Source organism: Staurois parvus, unplaced genomic scaffold, assembly GCF_062004578.1.
Source record: "Staurois parvus isolate SC_StPar_1 unplaced genomic scaffold, SC_StPar_1.0 ptg000950l, whole genome shotgun sequence".
Classification (NCBI taxonomy): Eukaryota; Metazoa; Chordata; class Amphibia; order Anura; family Ranidae; genus Staurois; species Staurois parvus.
The window spans coordinates 132223-151550 of record NW_028318746.1 but is presented as its reverse complement, the minus strand read 5'-3'; the positions used below and the strand labels follow the sequence as shown (position 1 = coordinate 151550).

The following is a 19328-nucleotide window of genomic DNA, read 5'->3' as shown; positions in this document are numbered from 1 at the left end:
AGCAAAACGCTGTGTGCGGCGGAAAACTAACACTGCACATCACCCTGAACACACCATCCCCACCGTGAAACATGATGGTGGCAGCATCATGTTGTGGGGATGCTTTTCCTCAGCAGGGACAGGGAAGCTGGTCAGAGTTGATCGGAAGATGGATGGAGCCAAATACAGGGCAATCTTAGAAGAAAACTTGTAGAATCTGCAAAAGACTTGAGACTGGGGTGGAGGTTTTCCTAACAGCAGGACAACGACCCTAAACATACAGCCAGAGCTACAATGGAATGTTTTAGATCAAAGCATATTCATGTGTTAGAATGGCCCAGTCAAAGTCCAGACTTAAATCCAATTGAGAATCTGTGGCAAGACTTGAAAGTTGCTGTTCACAGATGTTCCCCATCCAAAATGACAGAGCTTGAGCCATTTTGCAAAGAAGAATGAGCAAAAATTTCACTCTCTAGGTGTGCAAAGCTGGGTAGAGACATCCCCAAAAAGACTTGCAGCTGTAATTGCAGTGAAAGGTGGTTCTACAAAGTATTGATTCAGGGGGGCTGAATACAAATGCACGCCACACTTTTCACATATTTATTTATAAAAAATTTTGAAAACCATTTATCATTTTCCTTCCACTTCACAATTATGTGCCACTTTGTGTTGGTCTATCACTTAAAATCCCAATAAAATACATTTATGTTTTTGGTTCTAACATGACAAAATGTGGAAATTTTTAAGGGGTATGAATACTTTTTCAAGGCACTGTAAATGTAACATACAAAATTTCAAACAGGCGGGCTTTTTGTTGCAGAAGTGATTCAGTATCTCTTCTGCAATAAAATACACTTACCTGCTGCCACTGGACTCTACTGTAGAGCAGTGGAGACGTGTTCTCTGGAGTGAACAATCACGCTTATCTGTCTGGCAATCCGATGGATGTGTCTGTGTTTGGCAGTTGCCAGGAGAATGGTACTTGCCTGACTGCATTGTGCCAAGTGTAAAGTTTGGTGGAGGGGGATTGTGGTGTTGTATTAGCAATTTTTGGAAAATCAGGAAAACTCCGGACACGGACTTCTGAAGGAAAAAACTGATTTATTAAAAACAGCGCTGTTTTGACTCAACAGCTCTCATCTGCTAAGTGAAAACTTCTTACAAGCGTATATACCAACGATTACGTCACAAGGTATACATTCCTTTCCTACTTTCTATACGCTCAAAAGGCTTCCTAAACTCTGCAGAATAACCTTGGCCAGCAGCTAAAGATAAAAAATACCAGTTACAAACCTGTACACGGAAAATAAGGGAGGGGGGAAGATGAGCCAAAAACCTTGCTTCTACAAACTCAGGCTGCTAGAAGTATTAGAGTTTAAAGGGGAACTCTACAACATCTGGGTGCTACCATAGTGTGGGATTGTTTTCAGGGGTTGGGCTTGGCCCCTTAGTTCCATTGAAGGGAACTCTTAAGGCGTCACCATACCAAGACATGTTGGACAATTTCATGAACCCAACTTTGTGGGAACAGTTTGGGCATGGTCCCTTCCTGTTCCAATATGACTGCACACCAGTGCACAAAGCAAGGTCCACAAAGACATGGATGAGCGAGTTTGGGGTGGAGGAACTCAACTGGCCTGCACAGAGTTCTGACCTCAACCTGATAGAACACCTTTGGGATGAATTAGGGTGGAGACTGCGAGCCAGGCCTTCTAGTCCAACATCAGTCCCTGACCTCACAAATGCACTTCTGGAAGAATGGTCAAACATTCCCATAGACACACTCCTAAACCTTGTGGACAGCCTTCCCAGAAGAGTTGAAGCTGCTATAGCTGCAAAGGGTGGGCCAACTCAATATTGAACCCTACAGACTAAGACTGGGATGCCATTAAAGTTCATGTTTGTATAAAGGATGCAGGCGTCCCAATACTTCTGGCAATATAGTGTATATATACCATGGTTTGTGGTCTAACTTTCCTAGACTAAATATTATACACTAGTTTGGGATATTCTCACCAAACAAATGCAGCGGAATACATTGAGCTAAATTTATGAAGAAAGGTTATTTATTTGCAAAATTGTATAACAGAAACGAAGAAAAACATTTTTTCAAGTTTCCTTTTTTGTTATTTAGCATAAATTAAAAAAAACTCAGTGGTGAATAAATACTACCAAAAGAAAGCTGTATTTGTGCAACAAAAATGATACAATTTTTTTTATGTGTACAGTGTTGCATGACCGCGCAATTGTCATTCAAAGTGCAACAATGAAAATTGGCCTGGGCATGAAGGGGGGGAAGTAGCCGGTATTGAAATGGTTAAAGGAACACAAGTTGTGACTTGTAAATCGTATTATTGCCGGTAAGATGGGATATAACCTGATGCATAGATTCAGACAAATGAAAAACATGCCATTAAACATGTGAATGGATTCTAGGGAAATCCATGCAGAATTGATGTGTGTGGTCAGTACAGGCAGCAGAAAACTATTTCTTGCTAACAGAGAAAAGTAAGCTGTGAGGTAACACTTCGTCTGTTAGAACTTCCCGCCCACACAGCCCCACGTCCCGTACAAGACAAGGGGCGCGCACATGTTGAATTAGCTCTGCTGAGAATGTGCAGGACAGGCAGCCATTTCCCCCTAGATCAATTATTTCCATCATCCCTTACAACAAAATGGTTCCAGCGGGGAGGACACGTACATTTCAATAATTACTTCTCTAGTGTTTGAACTTTCAGCTAACTTATAACGCAGGAGCCAATCACAAACGAACTTATTATGCAGGAGCCAATGTGAAGCAAATTTATAACACAGGAGCCAATCAGCAGCAAGGAATCGAGAGCGAGCAGCAAGCACTGGTGTGACGTTCCGAACTCTTTTCTGGGCACGCAGAAAATGAAGGACAGGAGGGTTGTCCAACCAGAGTGCGAGGGTTTGTAGAGGGGCGGGGAGCGGGTCGTGCGTGCATTGGAGCAACGGGAGAGAGGCAGGAAGTGAGCTGAGTTGATGTGTGTACAATGTTTATGTACATATAATGTGTGACTTGAGCCACGTGCGGTGTGTGAGTGCGGGGCTGGGGCGGCTGCGAGCGTTCATCTACCGGGGGTGGGGGATGGGGAGGTGGGCACTGAACAAAGTAGAGTAAACGAAGAGCGTGCTGGGGGAGGGGCCCGGGGCTGCTCATTTCATGCATTCAAGTTTGCTGGGATGGCTGTGTGCATGCTTGCAGAGATGATTGGGGAATATAATGGGCAGCTGCCTCTTATTGGTAGAGGTTTTCTCAGGTTTTAAAACATAGGAGTCTGTTTATTATTGTTTTCAGCCAATATGAAAAAAAGGGTGAAAACTTTGATAATTCGACCCCTTAAAGTGCCTTTACATAATTATCTGCACTATAATGCGTGCACTTGAGAGCCGAAGGGCAGCATGATACGTTGGTGCAAATTCTTCACTTTTTTTTTTAAAGTGGTACTAAACCCTCCTAATTCTTCACCGCAAAGGAACTAGACCCTCCTATCCTTCACAGCGAAGGAACTAGACCCTCCTATCCTTCACAGCGAAGGAACTAGACCCTCCTATCCTTCACAGCGAAGGAACTAGACCCTCCTATCCTTCACAGCGAAGGAACTAGACCCTCCTATCCTTCACAGCGAAGGAACTAGACCCTCCTATCCACCACAGCGAAGGAACTAAACCCTCCCATCCTTCACAGCGAAGGAACTAGACCCTCCCATCCACCACAGCGAAGGAACTAGACCCTCCCATCCTTCACAGCGAAGGAACTAGACCCTCCCATCCACCACAGCGAAGGAACTAGACCCTCCCATCCACCACAGCGAAGGAACTAGACCCTCCCATCCACCATAGCGAAGGAACTAGACCCTCCCATCCACCACAGCGAAGGAACTAGACCCTCCCATCCACCACAGCGAAGGAACTAGACCCTCCCATCCACCACAGCGAAGGAACTAGACCCTCCCATCCTTCACAGCGAAGGAACTAGACCCTCCCATCCTTCACAGCGAAGGAACTAGACCCTCCCATCCTTCACAGCGAAGGAACTAGACCCTCCCATCCTTCACAGCGAAGGAACTAGACCCTCCCATCCTTCACAGCGAAGGAACTAAACCCTCCCATCCTTCACAGCGAAGGAACTAAACCCTCCCATCCTTCACAGCGAAGGAACTAAACCCTCCTATCCTTCACAGTGAAGGAAAATAGACCTCCTATCCTTCACAGCGAAGGAACAAAACCCTCCTATCCTTCACAGCGAAGGAACAAAACCCTCATATCCTTCACAGTGAAGGAACTAAACCCTCCTATCCTTCACAGAGAAGGAAAATAGACCTCCTATCCTTCACAGCGAAGGAAAATAACCCTCCTATCCTTCACAGCGAAAGTACTAAATCCTCCTATCCTTCACAGTGAAAGAACTAGACCTTCCTATCCTTCACAGTGAAGGAACTAAACCCTCCTATTGTTTACCGCGAAGGAACTAAACCCTCCTATCCGTTACCTCGAAGGAACTAAACCCTCCTATCCGTTACCTCGAAGGAACTAAACCCTCTTATTCTTTACTGCGAAGGAAGCTGCCATCTGGGCCTCCATTTGCCGTGGTGCTGCACATATGATCAGTTATGAGACCAGCCTTTTTGATGGCTTGACAGTTCGCTTGAGGGCTAACATAAGCATACTACTGACTAACAGTAATCATTTAAGGCATGTCTGGAATGTAACTGTTCTGGGAGATCGTTAAAGTGGTTGTAAACCTCAGACATGAAATATGAACAAAGCATTTCCGTCTATAGTGTGTACTTGTCTCAGTCCATTGTGCTAAGTGTCATTTTTGGCTGCTGCTACCTTCCTCTGCTATCTGTATGAGTCACTTCTGACAAGTTTTCCTGACACCAAGAGAAAAAAAGGGGACACTGGTGGAAGCTCCAGCACACAGCCTGTGATTGACAGCCTCAGCTCTGTTCCTGTGAGCTGTGTGAAGGGAGGGGGTGTCCTTTCCCTCCAGTCAGCTGTCACTGAACTCTGCAGAGTGTAACTAGCTCCCCGCCCCCTGCTTTCTGAAAGCGTAGAGAAGCTTTCTAAATTCTGGGCTTTGACCAGCTGTAGAGAAGACTGCAGATAAACCAGTACAACTTATGTAGCAGGATTTGTTTTATCTCTGTGCATCACCTGTAACAGTGATCTACAAGGGTGCCCATCAGCCTGGGTGGAGTTGCTGGAGCATGTTACATCCTAAATACAGGTTAACATGCTCCATAAGGTGAACTTGAACTTACCTTTAAATTGGTGGATTTAGTTCTGTTCCCCCTTTTTTTTTTTTTTTTAAATTGAAGAGTCACAAAATGACCCTGCACAGCATTGAGCTACCTAAGAAGGTGCACATGCTACAAGTGTATGCAGCACACATGCTGTGGGAGGTGTCATGTTTGTCAGTCAGTGGGCTGATGTCTAGTTGGCACCAGCCAAACAGCAGCTCGGCCTGAACACACCCCATCCCTATCACCTTAGGTCATGCAGCCAGTGCCCTGGCTTAGATCATGTGACCAGTGAGAGGCAGAGATCACTGATTCAGTGCTTTTTTCACCCTGTTTAATGTTTTTTTCGCAGAATCTAGGCCAGCCATCCTTGACCAGGGTTCCTGTAAAGATAACCAGATAACCAGGAGTTCCTTGGGCAGTAAGTACTGTAACAGAGCATTCCTTCCTCTGACCACCAAAGTTAAAAGGAAACTTTTTCTGATTTCCAATGTTAACAAACTCTTTTGCATTGACCATCAATATAAAAGTACACTACAGGTTTCAATGTCTGCATTTCTATTCTGGCCATTATTATTATTTGTTTAATGTCATTATTGCTGAAAGTCAAGTTGTTGTATAGAGTAGAAAGCTCTTAAATATGGTAATTATGCCACATTCCCATTATTATTCTTTATCTTCAGCTTCCCAATCATACAAACTGACTTGATTTCCTTCCACTACACACTCGATGTGGATGGGGAATTCTCTTTGTTGAGCTATTGTATTCTGATAGTGAGGAAAATTCCCTGCTTTGATTAAATTGGGGAACTCTAACAGGGCCATTGTACTGTATCGGTAGATCTACTTCTGTACAACCACAGTGCCCAAACAAGGATCGAAATGTGGCCTGTCTCTGCTGAACCAGCCACATTTTGATCTATGTATGGTTGGCCTAAGAAGTGCCCAGTAGTTTTGAGCATAGGGAACGCATGACCCCGCTCCCCCCAAACCCCCCCTTTCCTCAGTACTGTAATGGTAGAGCTAAAGGAGATCGAACAAAACAACTTTAGAGAGACATTGGCGGAGACTTACACAGAATCTGGTGCAGCTGTGAATAGTAACCACTGATTAGTTAGCTGACTGGTTATTATGTACAGCTGCATCAGATTTGGTGTGCTCAAGTTTAAGTAAATTCACCTTTTGTGTGCAGCAGTCCCCCCCAATACCTACCTGGGTTCCATCTCGATCCGGCGTTGTGCACAAAAGCAGTGGCTCTCCGAGGTCTTTCTCTCCTCATTGGCTGAGAGCCATTGGTTCCTTCTAAAGTCAGTCACAACCAGTGAGCCAATGAGAGAGCAGAGGTGGGGCTGAACAGCGCTCTGAATGGACAGAGCAGCGGCTCAGGAGCGAGCCAGCTCAGGTGCCCCCCCCCCCATAGCAAGCTTCTTGATCTGGGGGCAATCGGCAGGAGGGAAGGGCCAGGAGTGCTGGCGGGGGAGCCAAGAAGAGGAGATTTGGGGCTGCTCTGCGCAAAACCATTGTACAGAGCAGGGAAGTATGACATGTTTGTTATTTAAAAAAAAAAATCTGACTTTAATATCACTTGAAGCCCTGGTTTACACTGTGGAACTGCATGTGATTTGCACAGGAATCGCACCACATTCTTGTGCAAATCACGTGATTCTGTGCGGTGTGATTTGCCTGGCTCAAATCACACTGCATCCACACAAAAAAAAAATTTTTCTTTTGCCGCACTGGTATCGGATTGCATGAGCGTTTATACCCATGTGATCCAATTGAGGCATTTGCAACCTGCTTTTGGGGTGTCAACTTAACATTGACACAGCAGATCGCTTGCAGTGCAGGAAACACATAGGAACCAGGGCTCATATCGCTTTCAGTAGTCCAGCCTCTGTTACAGATAGTCCTTAAAGGGAACTTCATTAAAAACAGCAAAGTCCTGCTGGTTTGCTCCCTCCCCCTAGCCTGAACATTAATGGCTCAGTTTTTCTTTTTTTTTTTTGTGGATGGGGAAATTCTCCCCGCTGTGTCATTGTATTCTAACTGCAGGTCTTCTCTGCCATCAGATTACATTTATTAACGTTGCAGCCCCTTTACTGCATGTACTGATTGAGCAGACATTTTCCAAGAAGCTCGATTATTGAAAATCTATCAATAGATTGCCTTCATATGAACAGGAACTACCATACATGGATTACAATTTGGCCAGTTGCTGCTGACCCTGCCAAATTTTGATCCATGTGTGGTTAGCTTGAGTTGTAGGGTTTATTCTATGGGGTAAGCGGGGAGGGGGGGTGTTAAGTGCTCCCACTTCCTCAATCCTTGCCTAAACCAGAAGGGGGACCCTTGCCCCGCCCTTTCCCGCATCCTGCTGGGAAGCATCACATCTCAAGAGATTGCAGGACCATTCACAGAGCACTGTTTGAGCTTGCACGTGAGCAGTGGACCCTTTTGTACCGTTGGACATATTTTAAGCTATGTGGAACGGACTTCTCTTTTTGATAACCATTAACCATAAAGTTATGCTTAGAATGTGTTTGAGGAAATCTGTATATCTATAGAAAGTATGGATGTCTTATCTAATGTTAATATTAGCAGTCTTACGTCATATCTAAATATCCTTGATTGGCATTATACAGAGGTTATATTTAGCGATGTCTATTATACAGACATTTGTCCTCCAGAGGATTTACCCCCCTTCCTGACCAGGCCATTGTTTGCGTTACGCGCTGCGTTACTTTAACTTACAGTTGCGCAGTCATGCAATGCTGCACCCAAATGAAATTTCATCCTTTTTTCCCATGAATAGAGCTTTCTTTTGGTGGTGTTTGATCACCTGAGTGGTTTTTATTTTTGTGCTATAAAAAAAAAAAGATACAATTTTTAGAAAAAAAAACAATATTTTTGACTTTTTGCTATTAAACATGTCCAGTAAAATAATGAAAAAAATTGAGGGCACATGAGTGCTCAGAAGCCAAGCTGTGTTGACATATAGTTAGTATGAAGTAGTTGCTTTTGGTAGCAGTTTAGAAACACTGATGTCACTTCAGGTTTACCTGTGCTTTAGTGTGTGTTGCAGTGCCCCACAGCAATTGTTTGTTGAGGTGCTATTCAGAATGAACACCTGTTCTGTGTAATGGTTCTGCACAGAGCAGGCCCGATCCTCCTCTTCTCGGGTCCCCCACCAACACTCCTGGCTCCTCCTCTTCAGTGAGTGCCCCCATAGGAAGGCGCTTACTATGGGGGGGAGTGTGCTTGCTCGCTCCTGAGCTTCCCTGTGTGCATCTATTGACACAGACCAGGCAGCTCGGCCCTACTCCCGCCTCCTCATCACAGCATTTACCAATGGCTCCTATTGCTATTAATCTGCCCAGTGAGGAGGGAGATAGTGGCTAGAGCTGCTGCTCTTGTGCACAACGCTGGATCGGGCCTGGGTAAGTATAAGTACAGGAGGGGGTATCCTGCAGCGCAGAAGGTTTTGTACCTTAGTGTATAGAATGCATTAAAGCTTTAGAACCACTTCAAAGACTAAAACAGGTGCCTGAAGGTAGCCCAAGATCTCTGCATGTCAGCATGAGTATTACCTTAGAAATGTTCTAAATCACGTCAAGTTCTCTTTGATGTTGTTGAATATGAATTTGCCTGTTTTATCTACTTTTACCCTGAGAAACGAAACTTGCCTTTGTCTACTAAGATGGATCTCACACAGCGCCTAGATTGGGAAGATGAGGAAGAGGAGACTGCGGTAGAAAGACACAGATCTGTTGGAAACCTGCATATGTTTGCTGGGACTCATGGACCTGCACAGGGTGAGTGGGGGAACCCAAAGTACATGGCTCAGAGTTTGTATGTGATGGAATAAGCAAAACACCATCTGGCCGTGTGCAACCTGCCTTTAATGTTTTTCTCGAGCTTTCAGTCCAGATGCATACAGTGGGCCGGGGTTGGCATTTGCACACAGACCACCCTAGGGAACACACACATGCAGGGGCAGACTGACCATTTGGAAAGACAGGCACTGTCCGATGGCCTGGGGTCAGTAGGGGGCCCCATGAGATGCCCCTGGTACCTTTTTCATAGGCTTTTTTGTTTGGGCAAGGACACAGGGGCACCATGATCCCCTATTGCCCGGGGGCCCCATGAGTTGTCAGTCCGCCCCTGCCCACATGTGATACTGAGGCACCAAGATTGATATAATTGATATTCAATTAATGAAAGGGTGGGCCAGGGACAGTAAGGCAGGGGAGAAAAGTGGTAGATGATACTGGATATTTTCCAGCCAGGAAATGAGGTGGGCTCTATCTGACTTGCTGCAGCTTCTGATGCATACACTGTGAATCTCACAATGTGCAGTGAAAGCAGTTTCAATACAGGAGGGGAGCCTATACAACTGTACAAGACTGAAGGTAAGTCTGGGGCTCAGCTTCAATGACTACATATGTTATTAGCTTTGAATGTTGTTGCAAAGGGAAATCCAAAATATTGATAATAAATTGTTGCACTGTCCCTTTTCAATAAATAAGTAAAAACTATTTGCAAATATTAAATAAGAACTCCAAGATAGACCAAAAAATCACCCATTAGTACAACCCCCTACATAAAACTAAACTGTTAATAAAATGTTGAAAATCTTGACCATTTAGGAGAAAAGTCTAATTGAATTTTCATGACCTCATCTCTGTACTTCAAAAGATAACAGCATCTGCTCTGCCAAGGAGGAGGTGTAACAGCAGGAATTACATCATATCCTCTCCTCTCTTTGCAGTAAAAGGAAACTACAGTTCCCATCAACCACAAGGAATTGTAGTGAACGTGGGTGGGCACACTAGGACTGTACATGTTAAATGTGTCTGAGAGTCTTGGTCCGTCCACCGCTGCAATTGGGGCTGAATTACATCACTGCTTCCTGGAAAAAGAGCTACAGAAGCGATATGCCAAGACCAGTGGCTGGGGGAACAGGAGGCATAGCAGCCATTGGTCTAACAAACAGGAAACCAAAGAGAATTATTGGTTTGATTTGAAAATTAATAGGCTATTTCAGAGCAACTGCTGAGTGAACCCAAAGATGGATGATATATTCAGTGAAGGTAGGAAATCGGCAAAAAGGACACGTAAAGAAGTTATTGCCCGGAGTTCTGCTTTAAACTAAATTATCAGTGATTCAGTAATATGTATCAGCAGTGTACCTTTAAAGCCAAACATTTCAAAAGTGTAATTAAATTGCAAAAAGTCCACATTTCTTGTGAATAAGCAAGATGACACTCGACCGTACTGCATTCCAACTCCTACCTACCAAATGAATATAACTTCCCATGTATGAGGTTCTCAGTGCTTTATAAGTTATGACAGTGTCTCTTGAATCCACATATCCTTTAAGAATGATCTCAAGGAGCCCACAGCAATCTTTTTTTGTTATAAAGAAACAGCTGCTTGGTTTACTGTATCAACACTGATGTTCACCAACCCAAAATAATGCAGTTGTCACCAGAAAAGGACTAGAGGATACATATACTAATGGGGACACCTGTTCCTGTGACCACTGTCTAAAAGGGTGTTTCCCTCCCTGTGTAGAGATTCCTCTCTGTTCCTTCTTCAGGGTGGGATATGAAGTGAAATCTTCCCAGCAGGATGCAGGCAGTGAAAAATAAACTGGCTGGCAATGATGTGCAGCCAACACAGGACCAAGTGCATGTACACAGGAAGTGGTTGAAAAAGGATGGACTAGAGCAGCAGCATTGAGAATTCTAAAAAGAGAAACACAATATTTTATTTAAAAAAAAAAAATTAATTTGCTTATGATAGTGCATTAGCAAACTTAATTTTATCCAATTGGGGTTTAGATCAACTTTAAGGATAAGTTTACCTTTGGGAACATGTTCCACCTGTTTTTAGGTTGGAACTTGTAACATGTTCCCACTCCTGCAGCCCCTGCCTGTTCCACTGTCTCTGGTGACAGCAAGCAGTCGACAGTACGTGGTTGTTCGTGGCTTCACCAGACGTACCATGCCATTCATTCACAGAGTTCTGTGAATAGGAAATCACAAGTACCGACAGCTTTTGTGCCTGCCAGCTTGTAGTTTTCAATAAACTACAGTACCAAGACGCTAGAAAAACTGAAGAAGAGCGCTAGGGATAAAAGGCCACAAGATGGTGCTAGACCAACTAGATTATCTGAGTGCAATCAAAATATTGCCAAAAAGACATATAATCCAATGAAGATTATTCAATCATGATAATGAAAGAAATGTAACTGCACTCAATTCTTGAAACCGCTTAGAAATCAGAGGGTTTTCAATGTGACTTCTGAACCGTGCTGGTGGCAGAGGTAAAATAACATATTAGTCAGCTCTATGGTTACTGGGGAAGCCAAAGTGGAGAGCATGAAGATGGTAAAATCAATGATGCCGCTATGTGAATGCTGCAAAATGGTGATCTACAAATAATAGGCTATATAGATGCCAGGGGTAGATCACATGGGCAGCCGGCCTCCGAAGCATGCAGCAGTGTTGGTGAAGACTGCACACCGGAAATTACCTCAGACGGACCGCAAACAAGCCGGAATAGGAGGCACAGATCCTCAATGGAGGGAGGCTTGGTGTACAGAGCCAGCTGGGGACATAGTGGTTTCCATGACGACGCGTTTCACAGGGTAGTGCTTTGTCAAAGTCAAATGGGCAACTGGGGGGGGACCAGAATTTAAAAGACAATCCTCAGAAGGGGGAGGGCGAGCACAGATAGAAACTGCGGTTTCTTAAAGGCACATGCAACAAGCTCATTGTTATCTCTGACACAACAGCATAGCCCTATAGTCAATTTAAATGTGAATATGCATAAATATATATAAAAAAAAACAGATATATAAAGACTATAAAAATATATAATTAATTCTCATTTTATATTTAAAAGCACAGCTGATAATCCCTAAAATATAGTAATAATAATCCAAAATAAAAGCGTAAATAAAAAGCATAAAAAAATAAATGTATAACATGATATGGCACATCATTACAGCACTACTAATTACAGCACTACTCTCAAGACCTGTAATGTATACATCATTATACCACACTGGTGTACTGTCTTCATTGAGTCCATAAGGTATCATGGTGTCCAATTTGAAGATTGATAAAATTTTCCTTCTGCAAAGAAGGTAAAATCTTTGGTTGAGAGTAAGAGATCTATCATTAATGCATTAATCATTATAGCCATAACCTCATAACCCTAAAATGTTTGCTATGGCAATGGAGGAAATGGCGGGGAATGCTATGTTTGTCATAGCCTTCTGTGATGAGTCGGTGGTGTTCACATGTTCCCTTTCTTAGCATATGTTTTGTGCGACCTACGTACAGAAATTTATATGGACAATGCAGTGCGTACATAACATATTCAGATGAACAAGTGATAAACTGTTTAATAACATATTCATTCCCCTTGCCATCTGAAATGCTGAGTCGTCCATGATGAATGGACTGGCAGGTCAAACAACTTTTTTTATGGCATTTATGGATGCCTATTCTATTATCAAAATAGAGACAAATATATGCAGACATGTTTGTTTTATTGGTCTGCAATGTCAGTTTGCAAGGTGCTAGAATATTTTTCAATGTACAAGCCCGCTTAAAAGTTACAGTGTGGCTGCTGGTAATAATGGGCCTAATTTAGGGTCAAGTTGTAAAACATTCCAATGTTTCTGAATAATGCCAGAAATGGCCCTATATTTATTGTAAAAACCAGTAATGAATCTTCATTGAGATTGAATTGCTGTGTAGAGCACTCTGGTAGTTCATTGTCTCTTCCTGTCAGTGTGTATCTGCTTGCCCGTAGGAGGTATGAGCAGACTGATAAGTCTGCTGATCACGGGTGCAATGCTTTACAGGCTCCAAGTAAAAACAAAATAATAATAAATTCCCCTTTCAGCTCCCTCCACAGATTTTCAATTGGATTAAGGTCTGGAGACTGGCTAGGCCACTCCAGGACCTTGATGTGCTTCTTCTTGAGCCACTGCTTTGTTGCCTTGGCCGTGTTTTGGAACACCCATCCACAACCCATTTTCAATGCCCTGGCTGAGGGAAGAACGTTCTCACCCAAGATTTGACGGTACATTGCCCCGTCCATTGTCCCTTTTGATATGGTGCAGTTGTCCTGTACCCTTAGCAGAAAAACACCCCCAAAGCATTATGTTTCCACCACCATGTTTGACAGTTGGGATGGTGTTCATGGGGTCATAGGCAGCATTCCTCCTCTTCCAAACATGGCAAGTTGAGTTGATGCCAAAGAGCTCGATTTTGGTCTCATTTGACCACAACATTTTCAACCAGTCCTCCTCTGCATCATTTAGATGTTCAGTGGCAAACTTCAGACAGGCCTGGACATGTGCTCTCTTGAGCCAGAAATGGTGGCCACCTGGTAGCCAGAAATCTTGCTGAATGATAGGGGGTCAAATACTTATTTCCCTCATGAACATGCAAATCAGTGCATAATTTGTTAGACATGCATTTCTTTTGAATTTTTTGTTGCTATTCTGTATCACGTACCTGGTGATGGAGGCCAATGGAGAGAGGAATTCCCTTGCGGCTAAGTTCTGGACTCCCCTGAGAGTGGGACAACGGGAGTCAGGCCCAAAGTTGCACAGGTCGCCAGTAGGAGTGCTGGTTGGTGGTCCACTCAGAAGCACAGCTGGTGCACGGAGATAGGTCTGCAGACAGAAGGCGCCTGTGCGTGGTAAGCAACCCCTTCCGGGATTTGGATGTTTGCTGGGTAGTCGGTTCAAGCCAAGGTCAGGTACCAGGTGGGAATCAGAGCGGGCGTAGTCAGATGGGAAAGCCGAGGTCAGATCAGGGGTAAATCAAAGTAGACGGGTCCAGGAGCAACCCGAGTTGGTAACAGGAAATCATAAGTCAGAATAACAGGAAACGGAAACCAGGAACAGGGCACGGGGAGCTAGAGATCATCCAGCAACCAGAGGAAGTGATGAGCCTCCTTATAAAGGCCGTCTGGCCCCAGACTGAGGCTGATGTGTCCTTCTGCGGCCATGTAGAGTATTGGCAGAAATGCCAGATCTTCCAGAACTCCTGCCGTGGACAGGACCCTGACATTCTGTCTCAGTGTTACAATACACCTACCATTTGATTTTTAGACTGATCGTTTCTTTGTGAGTGGGCAAACATTCAAAATCAGCAGGGGATGGATCAAATATTTATTTCCTTGAGAGAGAGAGAGATTTTTTTTTAAATTATTATTATAAAAGTGAACCTATCCTTTAACCGCTTAAAGACCACCCTATAGACAGATATACTGCTTCAGGGCGGCCCCTGTGCGTAGAATCATGTATATATGCGTGATTTTGCATTTCCAGGTAGGGAAAGCGCGCTCCCTACCTGCGCTGCCATTCGCAGCCGCGGATATCGGTCACCGGGTCCAAGATTGTAATTACCCGCCGACGCCTGGTGATTACCGATCATCTCCGATGGGGAGGAAGATTGTTTTGTTTACAAACAATCTTTCTCCCTGTCAGCTCGAGCACACTGCTCGGGATGGCTGTGCTCAGTACAGCCATCCTGATCAGTGTGCTTACAGTGAAGAACACACCAACTGCCCCCTAGTAAAACACTCCCAGCACACAGTTAAGCCTTTGTTTGCCCCTCACATGAAACCTTTCCTGGCCAGTGCCATTAGTACAGCATCAGTGCATTTTTTTGTTAGCACTGATCACTGTATTGCTGTCATTGACACCAAGTTAGTTCCCCCCCAGTGTCAGAATGTCTGCCGCAGTCCCGCTAAAATTCGCTGATCGCAGCCATTACTAGTAAAAAAAAAAAATCCCATTACCTATAGTGCCATTTGTAAACGCTATAACTTTCATGTAAACCAATTAATTTACATGTATTGGGATTTTTTTTTAGCAAAGCTTTGTTGCAGAATACATTTTGGCCTAAATTTATGATGAAATGGTTTAAAATTTTTTTACAGGACATGTTTGATAGCAAAAAGTCCAAAATATTGTTTTTTTCTCAACATTGTTGGTCTTTTTTTGCTTATAGCGCAATAAATAAAAACCGCACAGGCAATGAAATACCACCGACAGCTCAATTCATGGGAAGAAAGGACATAAATTTTATTCGGGTGTAGCCTTGCATGACCGTGCAATTGACAGTTACAGTAACGCAGCGCTGTAACTCAAACAACGGCCTGGTCATGAAGGGCGGTAAATCCTCAGGAGAGCAAGTGGTTAAAGTTACAGTTTTAACACCACAGAATGTATTTTGCTTAGGTTGCATATTTCTAAAATGACAGCAGTTGCATGTTGTGTCCATTTTAGATGGAGTGTTTCTTTTCTGACCTCTCTTTTCTGTTGTGTTTGCAGATTTCCCCATCTACCCAGGCCCCAATGTCATTGGGCGTCACTCCAGTTGTGATATCACCCTGCCAGCCCAGTCTGTGTCCAAGAAACATGCCGTTTTGTGTGTTACTGGGGATTGTCATACCATCTGTGACAATGGCAGTCTGAACAAGACTCGGCGCAGCAAGGTGGCCCTGGAGCCCGATGTGCGCTACGCTTTGTCCAGTGGTGACTTTTTGCTTTTCGCTGATGTGGCTTGTCGCTACACAATATTGAAAAAAGCTGAGGTGGAGACGGTCATAGCAGGGGAGAGCGAGGATGACTCCATGTTGGTACCTGGAACGCAAGCAACATTGGCTATTGAAAAAACTCCAGGCGCAGCTATACGGCGGATGGGGCGTGGTGCTGTGCTGGCGAGGGACTCTGGAGATGAAGATGAGGAAGTACAGAGAGAGTGGAAGGATGGCGGTGAAGGTAAGAAAGGGAGAAATTGCAAGTTATAACAACTTCAATTTGGAGTTTACTTGAATTGAAAATAGTTTAGTTATTGGTGTTGTACAGGTTTTTTTTTTAACCTCTTTTCCACCAAGAAATGAGCAAACAAACCAGCATTTTCTAAAAGGTAGTTAGCAATAACTAACTATATCTCATGTGAGAGGTTTCCTTTAAGCTGGTTCTTGACTGCCATCTGCAAATGGAATTTCTTTGGAACAAAGCCTCATGCTGTGAAAGCGTTAATTTACATTCCCTTTCACAGCTGTGCACATTTCTAGCTGTGAGACCCCACTGCCAATGAGAGATGGGCTTCAGTGCTAACAGTCAGGAACCAACCAAATCATGTGATCACCCTTTCAGCTATGACATGGTGAACACATGAGTTTTATTTGTAAACAAACCTATATTGCTCCAGTTGCACACAGAGGCAGAAATAAATATTTTTAACAAACACATTGTTTTATTTTTTTTCAATATTGAACTATATAAAATGTCTAATTGTTTCTATGCCCATGAGAAATGTAAAGGCAAATAAATTATTCATAAAATCACTTTCAAGTTAACACATGCATAGTGGCACTGCTAAATGTGTTCTGGATCTGCCAAGTACAATTGTTTTCTCTGTGCCCCATTTACACTAATGCAGCCCAAGGTTGCAGTGCAGTGATTTGCGATTAAATTCAGGCAGGCTGCATTTTATTGTAGCGCACAGGTAGGCACCACGTCACCGCATAACAGTGCAATGCACCACCGTGCTGTGTGGTGCGATGTGAATGAAGTGTCACTTTGTGCACTTCAAATAAATGGCAAAAAAGGGAATTGTGTGATATGATAAAACCTGCACCACAATCTCCCACAGCACTTCACTGCAGCCCAAAGCTGAGTGCAGTGTGAATGGACCCTAAGGGTAAATTTAAATTCCATATATAGGTCTCAGATTCTGCTAAATTCATCTTGTCATTGCTTGGGCTGGGCAGTGATGTTCCTCCTTTGTTCTGGCATTTTCTGATATCATGCATGTGCTCAATTCAGCCTGGGTATATAAGCTTAGCTAAAGACAGCCAATGTTACTTAAAGTGGAGTTCCAGCCAAAAGTGGAAGCTCTGCTTCTTTTGCTCCTCCCCCCCCTCCACTGCCATATTTGGCACCTTTTGGGGGGGAGGGGGGAGCGGGTACCTGGTTTTGACAGTTACCCGCTCCCACTTCCAGCTCAGTTCACTGTGGCGAAGTGAGTCGGAAGTTTGGCCCCCTCCTCCCTCCCGCAGTCTCCTGGGAACATTCACAGGTCCCAGAAGACTGCCGAACCAATCAGGAGGCGGAGCGTGACTCGCGCATGTGCAGTGGGCACCAGGTTGTGAAGCCGCAAGCTGTCACAACCTGGTGCCCACATTTGAGATGCAGGTAAATGTTTGTTTATTAAAAGTCAGCAGCTACAGTTTTTGTAGCTGTTGAATTTTTATAAACACAAAAATGGCTGCAACTCCACTTTAAAGTCATCGGGTTATAGGCGTTTTACTGTACTGTCCACTTTCCCTGCATTTGAGTTCTGCATTTGTATTTCAGATTTTGGCAAAGGGTGTGCAGGGTAGGACGGGATACTGGATCATGTACAAAAGTACACTTACTATCAGCAGCATAGCCTGGCTTTATTTAAAGCTACAAACAGCTATATACACAGTTGTAATACATATATAGGTGCTGCTTTACTTCAATTTCCACTTCCTATTTTTGACTTTTAATTTACAGTATATTTTAGAGAATGCAGCAGTACTAGAACTCACCATGGTGGGAGGGAATACCCAGAAATCCCATGTGGCAGACACAGAGTCAAGAATTATGTCAGGGAAATCTGTCTGTTGGAGTATCCAAAGATGCACAAGGGACTGGTTTTGGGTGGACTGGTTCTTTATAAAGTTTACATTTGCTTCTGCTTACCTTTTTCCCGAGATAATAAACCTCAAAACAATGCCTTTCTTAATGGTTGCAAATTTAGGAGGATCCAAAGATGCTGTGAGAACTTCAGGACCTGCAGCTGGAGCCCTTTTCTCTCCTGATGCCGACACATTTGTGCCTGAAAGGTGAGATAAAAACATTTTTGTTATGCTGGGGTTCCTATAAAGGTTTCTCAAGGATTTCCCTTGGCTTTATTACACTGGCACTACCAGCAAAATTACTAATTAAAATGCTTTATTTAGACTTTCAAGAACCCTCTATAAGGGCAGCTTATTCTTTTTTTATAATCAATCTTTATTGACATTTTCCAATGACAAGAAGTAAAATAAAAACTGTAAGTCAACATATATATTTTAACCTGGCAAAGAGGTCATAAATACAAAGGGAACCCCCATATGACAACAAATGTAGACAGGCATCTTGACTATAGTTGCGCATAAACGGAGTAATCAGAACATTTAGAATTCCAGTGATTCAAACAAAGGAAATAAGAGAAAAGGAGAGAGAGAGAAAGAAAGGAAGGAAAAAAAAAGGGGGGGGGTGGGGAAAGAATAGAACAGCAACAGACTTCCAGAAACATCCATTAAAGCTGTTGGTAAAAGTAATAGGGGCCAAATAGCAGTAGGAAAAAACCCATGTGCATATACCTGCACAAATTGCGAGCACTAAGCAGAAAAACCTCCCAGAAAGGCTCATGCATCTGGTATTTCAGAGGAGTAAAACATCCATCCTTGCCAATTATCTTTAAATTTCTCCCCTGACCTCTTACCAGGTGGACCCAACGCTCGGCATCCATTATTTTATCTACTTCCCGTTTCCAATCTGATAATGTATAGCAATCAGAACGTTTCCAGAACCTCGGGATTATAGATCTGGCCACATTCAGAAGATGGGGTATAACACTACGCCTGTAGGCCTTCATAGAGGGAGTAACATGAAAGAGTAAACGGAGAGGGGATTGTTCCAACGGGCCCAAAGACAATTTTTGTATCCATGGGAAAATTGCAGCCCAAAAAGGCCCAATTTTAGGGCAATTCCACCAGAGGTGGAGAAAGGTACTTAGATGACCACAATTTCTCCAGCAGAGGGGGTAATGGTGGGAAATATTTGGGCCAAGCGGGACAGGGTCCGATACCATCCAGTAAGAAATTAATAAGAGGATTCCTAAATACGGGAGCTGATGGAGGAGTGTACCATTTTAAAAATCCTTTGTATCTGCTAAGGGGAAAAATCAGGGCCTAGTTCTTTCTCCCATTCCTTCACAAAATAGGGAGTTGATATAGAATACT

At 43.6% G+C, this 19328-nt stretch overlaps 1 protein-coding gene across 1 annotated transcript in view; it reads left to right on the top strand.

Moving 5' to 3' along the window:
• The first annotated feature begins 2929 nt into the window (after positions 1-2929).
• The window catches only part of MDC1 (mediator of DNA damage checkpoint 1), an 83668-nt gene continuing 67269 nt past the window's right edge, over positions 2930-19328 (top strand). The window contains exons 1-5 of the mRNA XM_089656928.1: positions 2930-2987; positions 5602-5670; positions 8947-9061; positions 15616-16065; positions 18080-18164. Coding sequence (XP_089513054.1) covers positions 8947-9061; positions 15616-16065; positions 18080-18164 — 650 coding nt within the window. The 5' untranslated portion in view covers positions 2930-2987; positions 5602-5670. The remainder of the gene's footprint in view (positions 2988-5601; positions 5671-8946; positions 9062-15615; positions 16066-18079; positions 18165-19328) is intronic.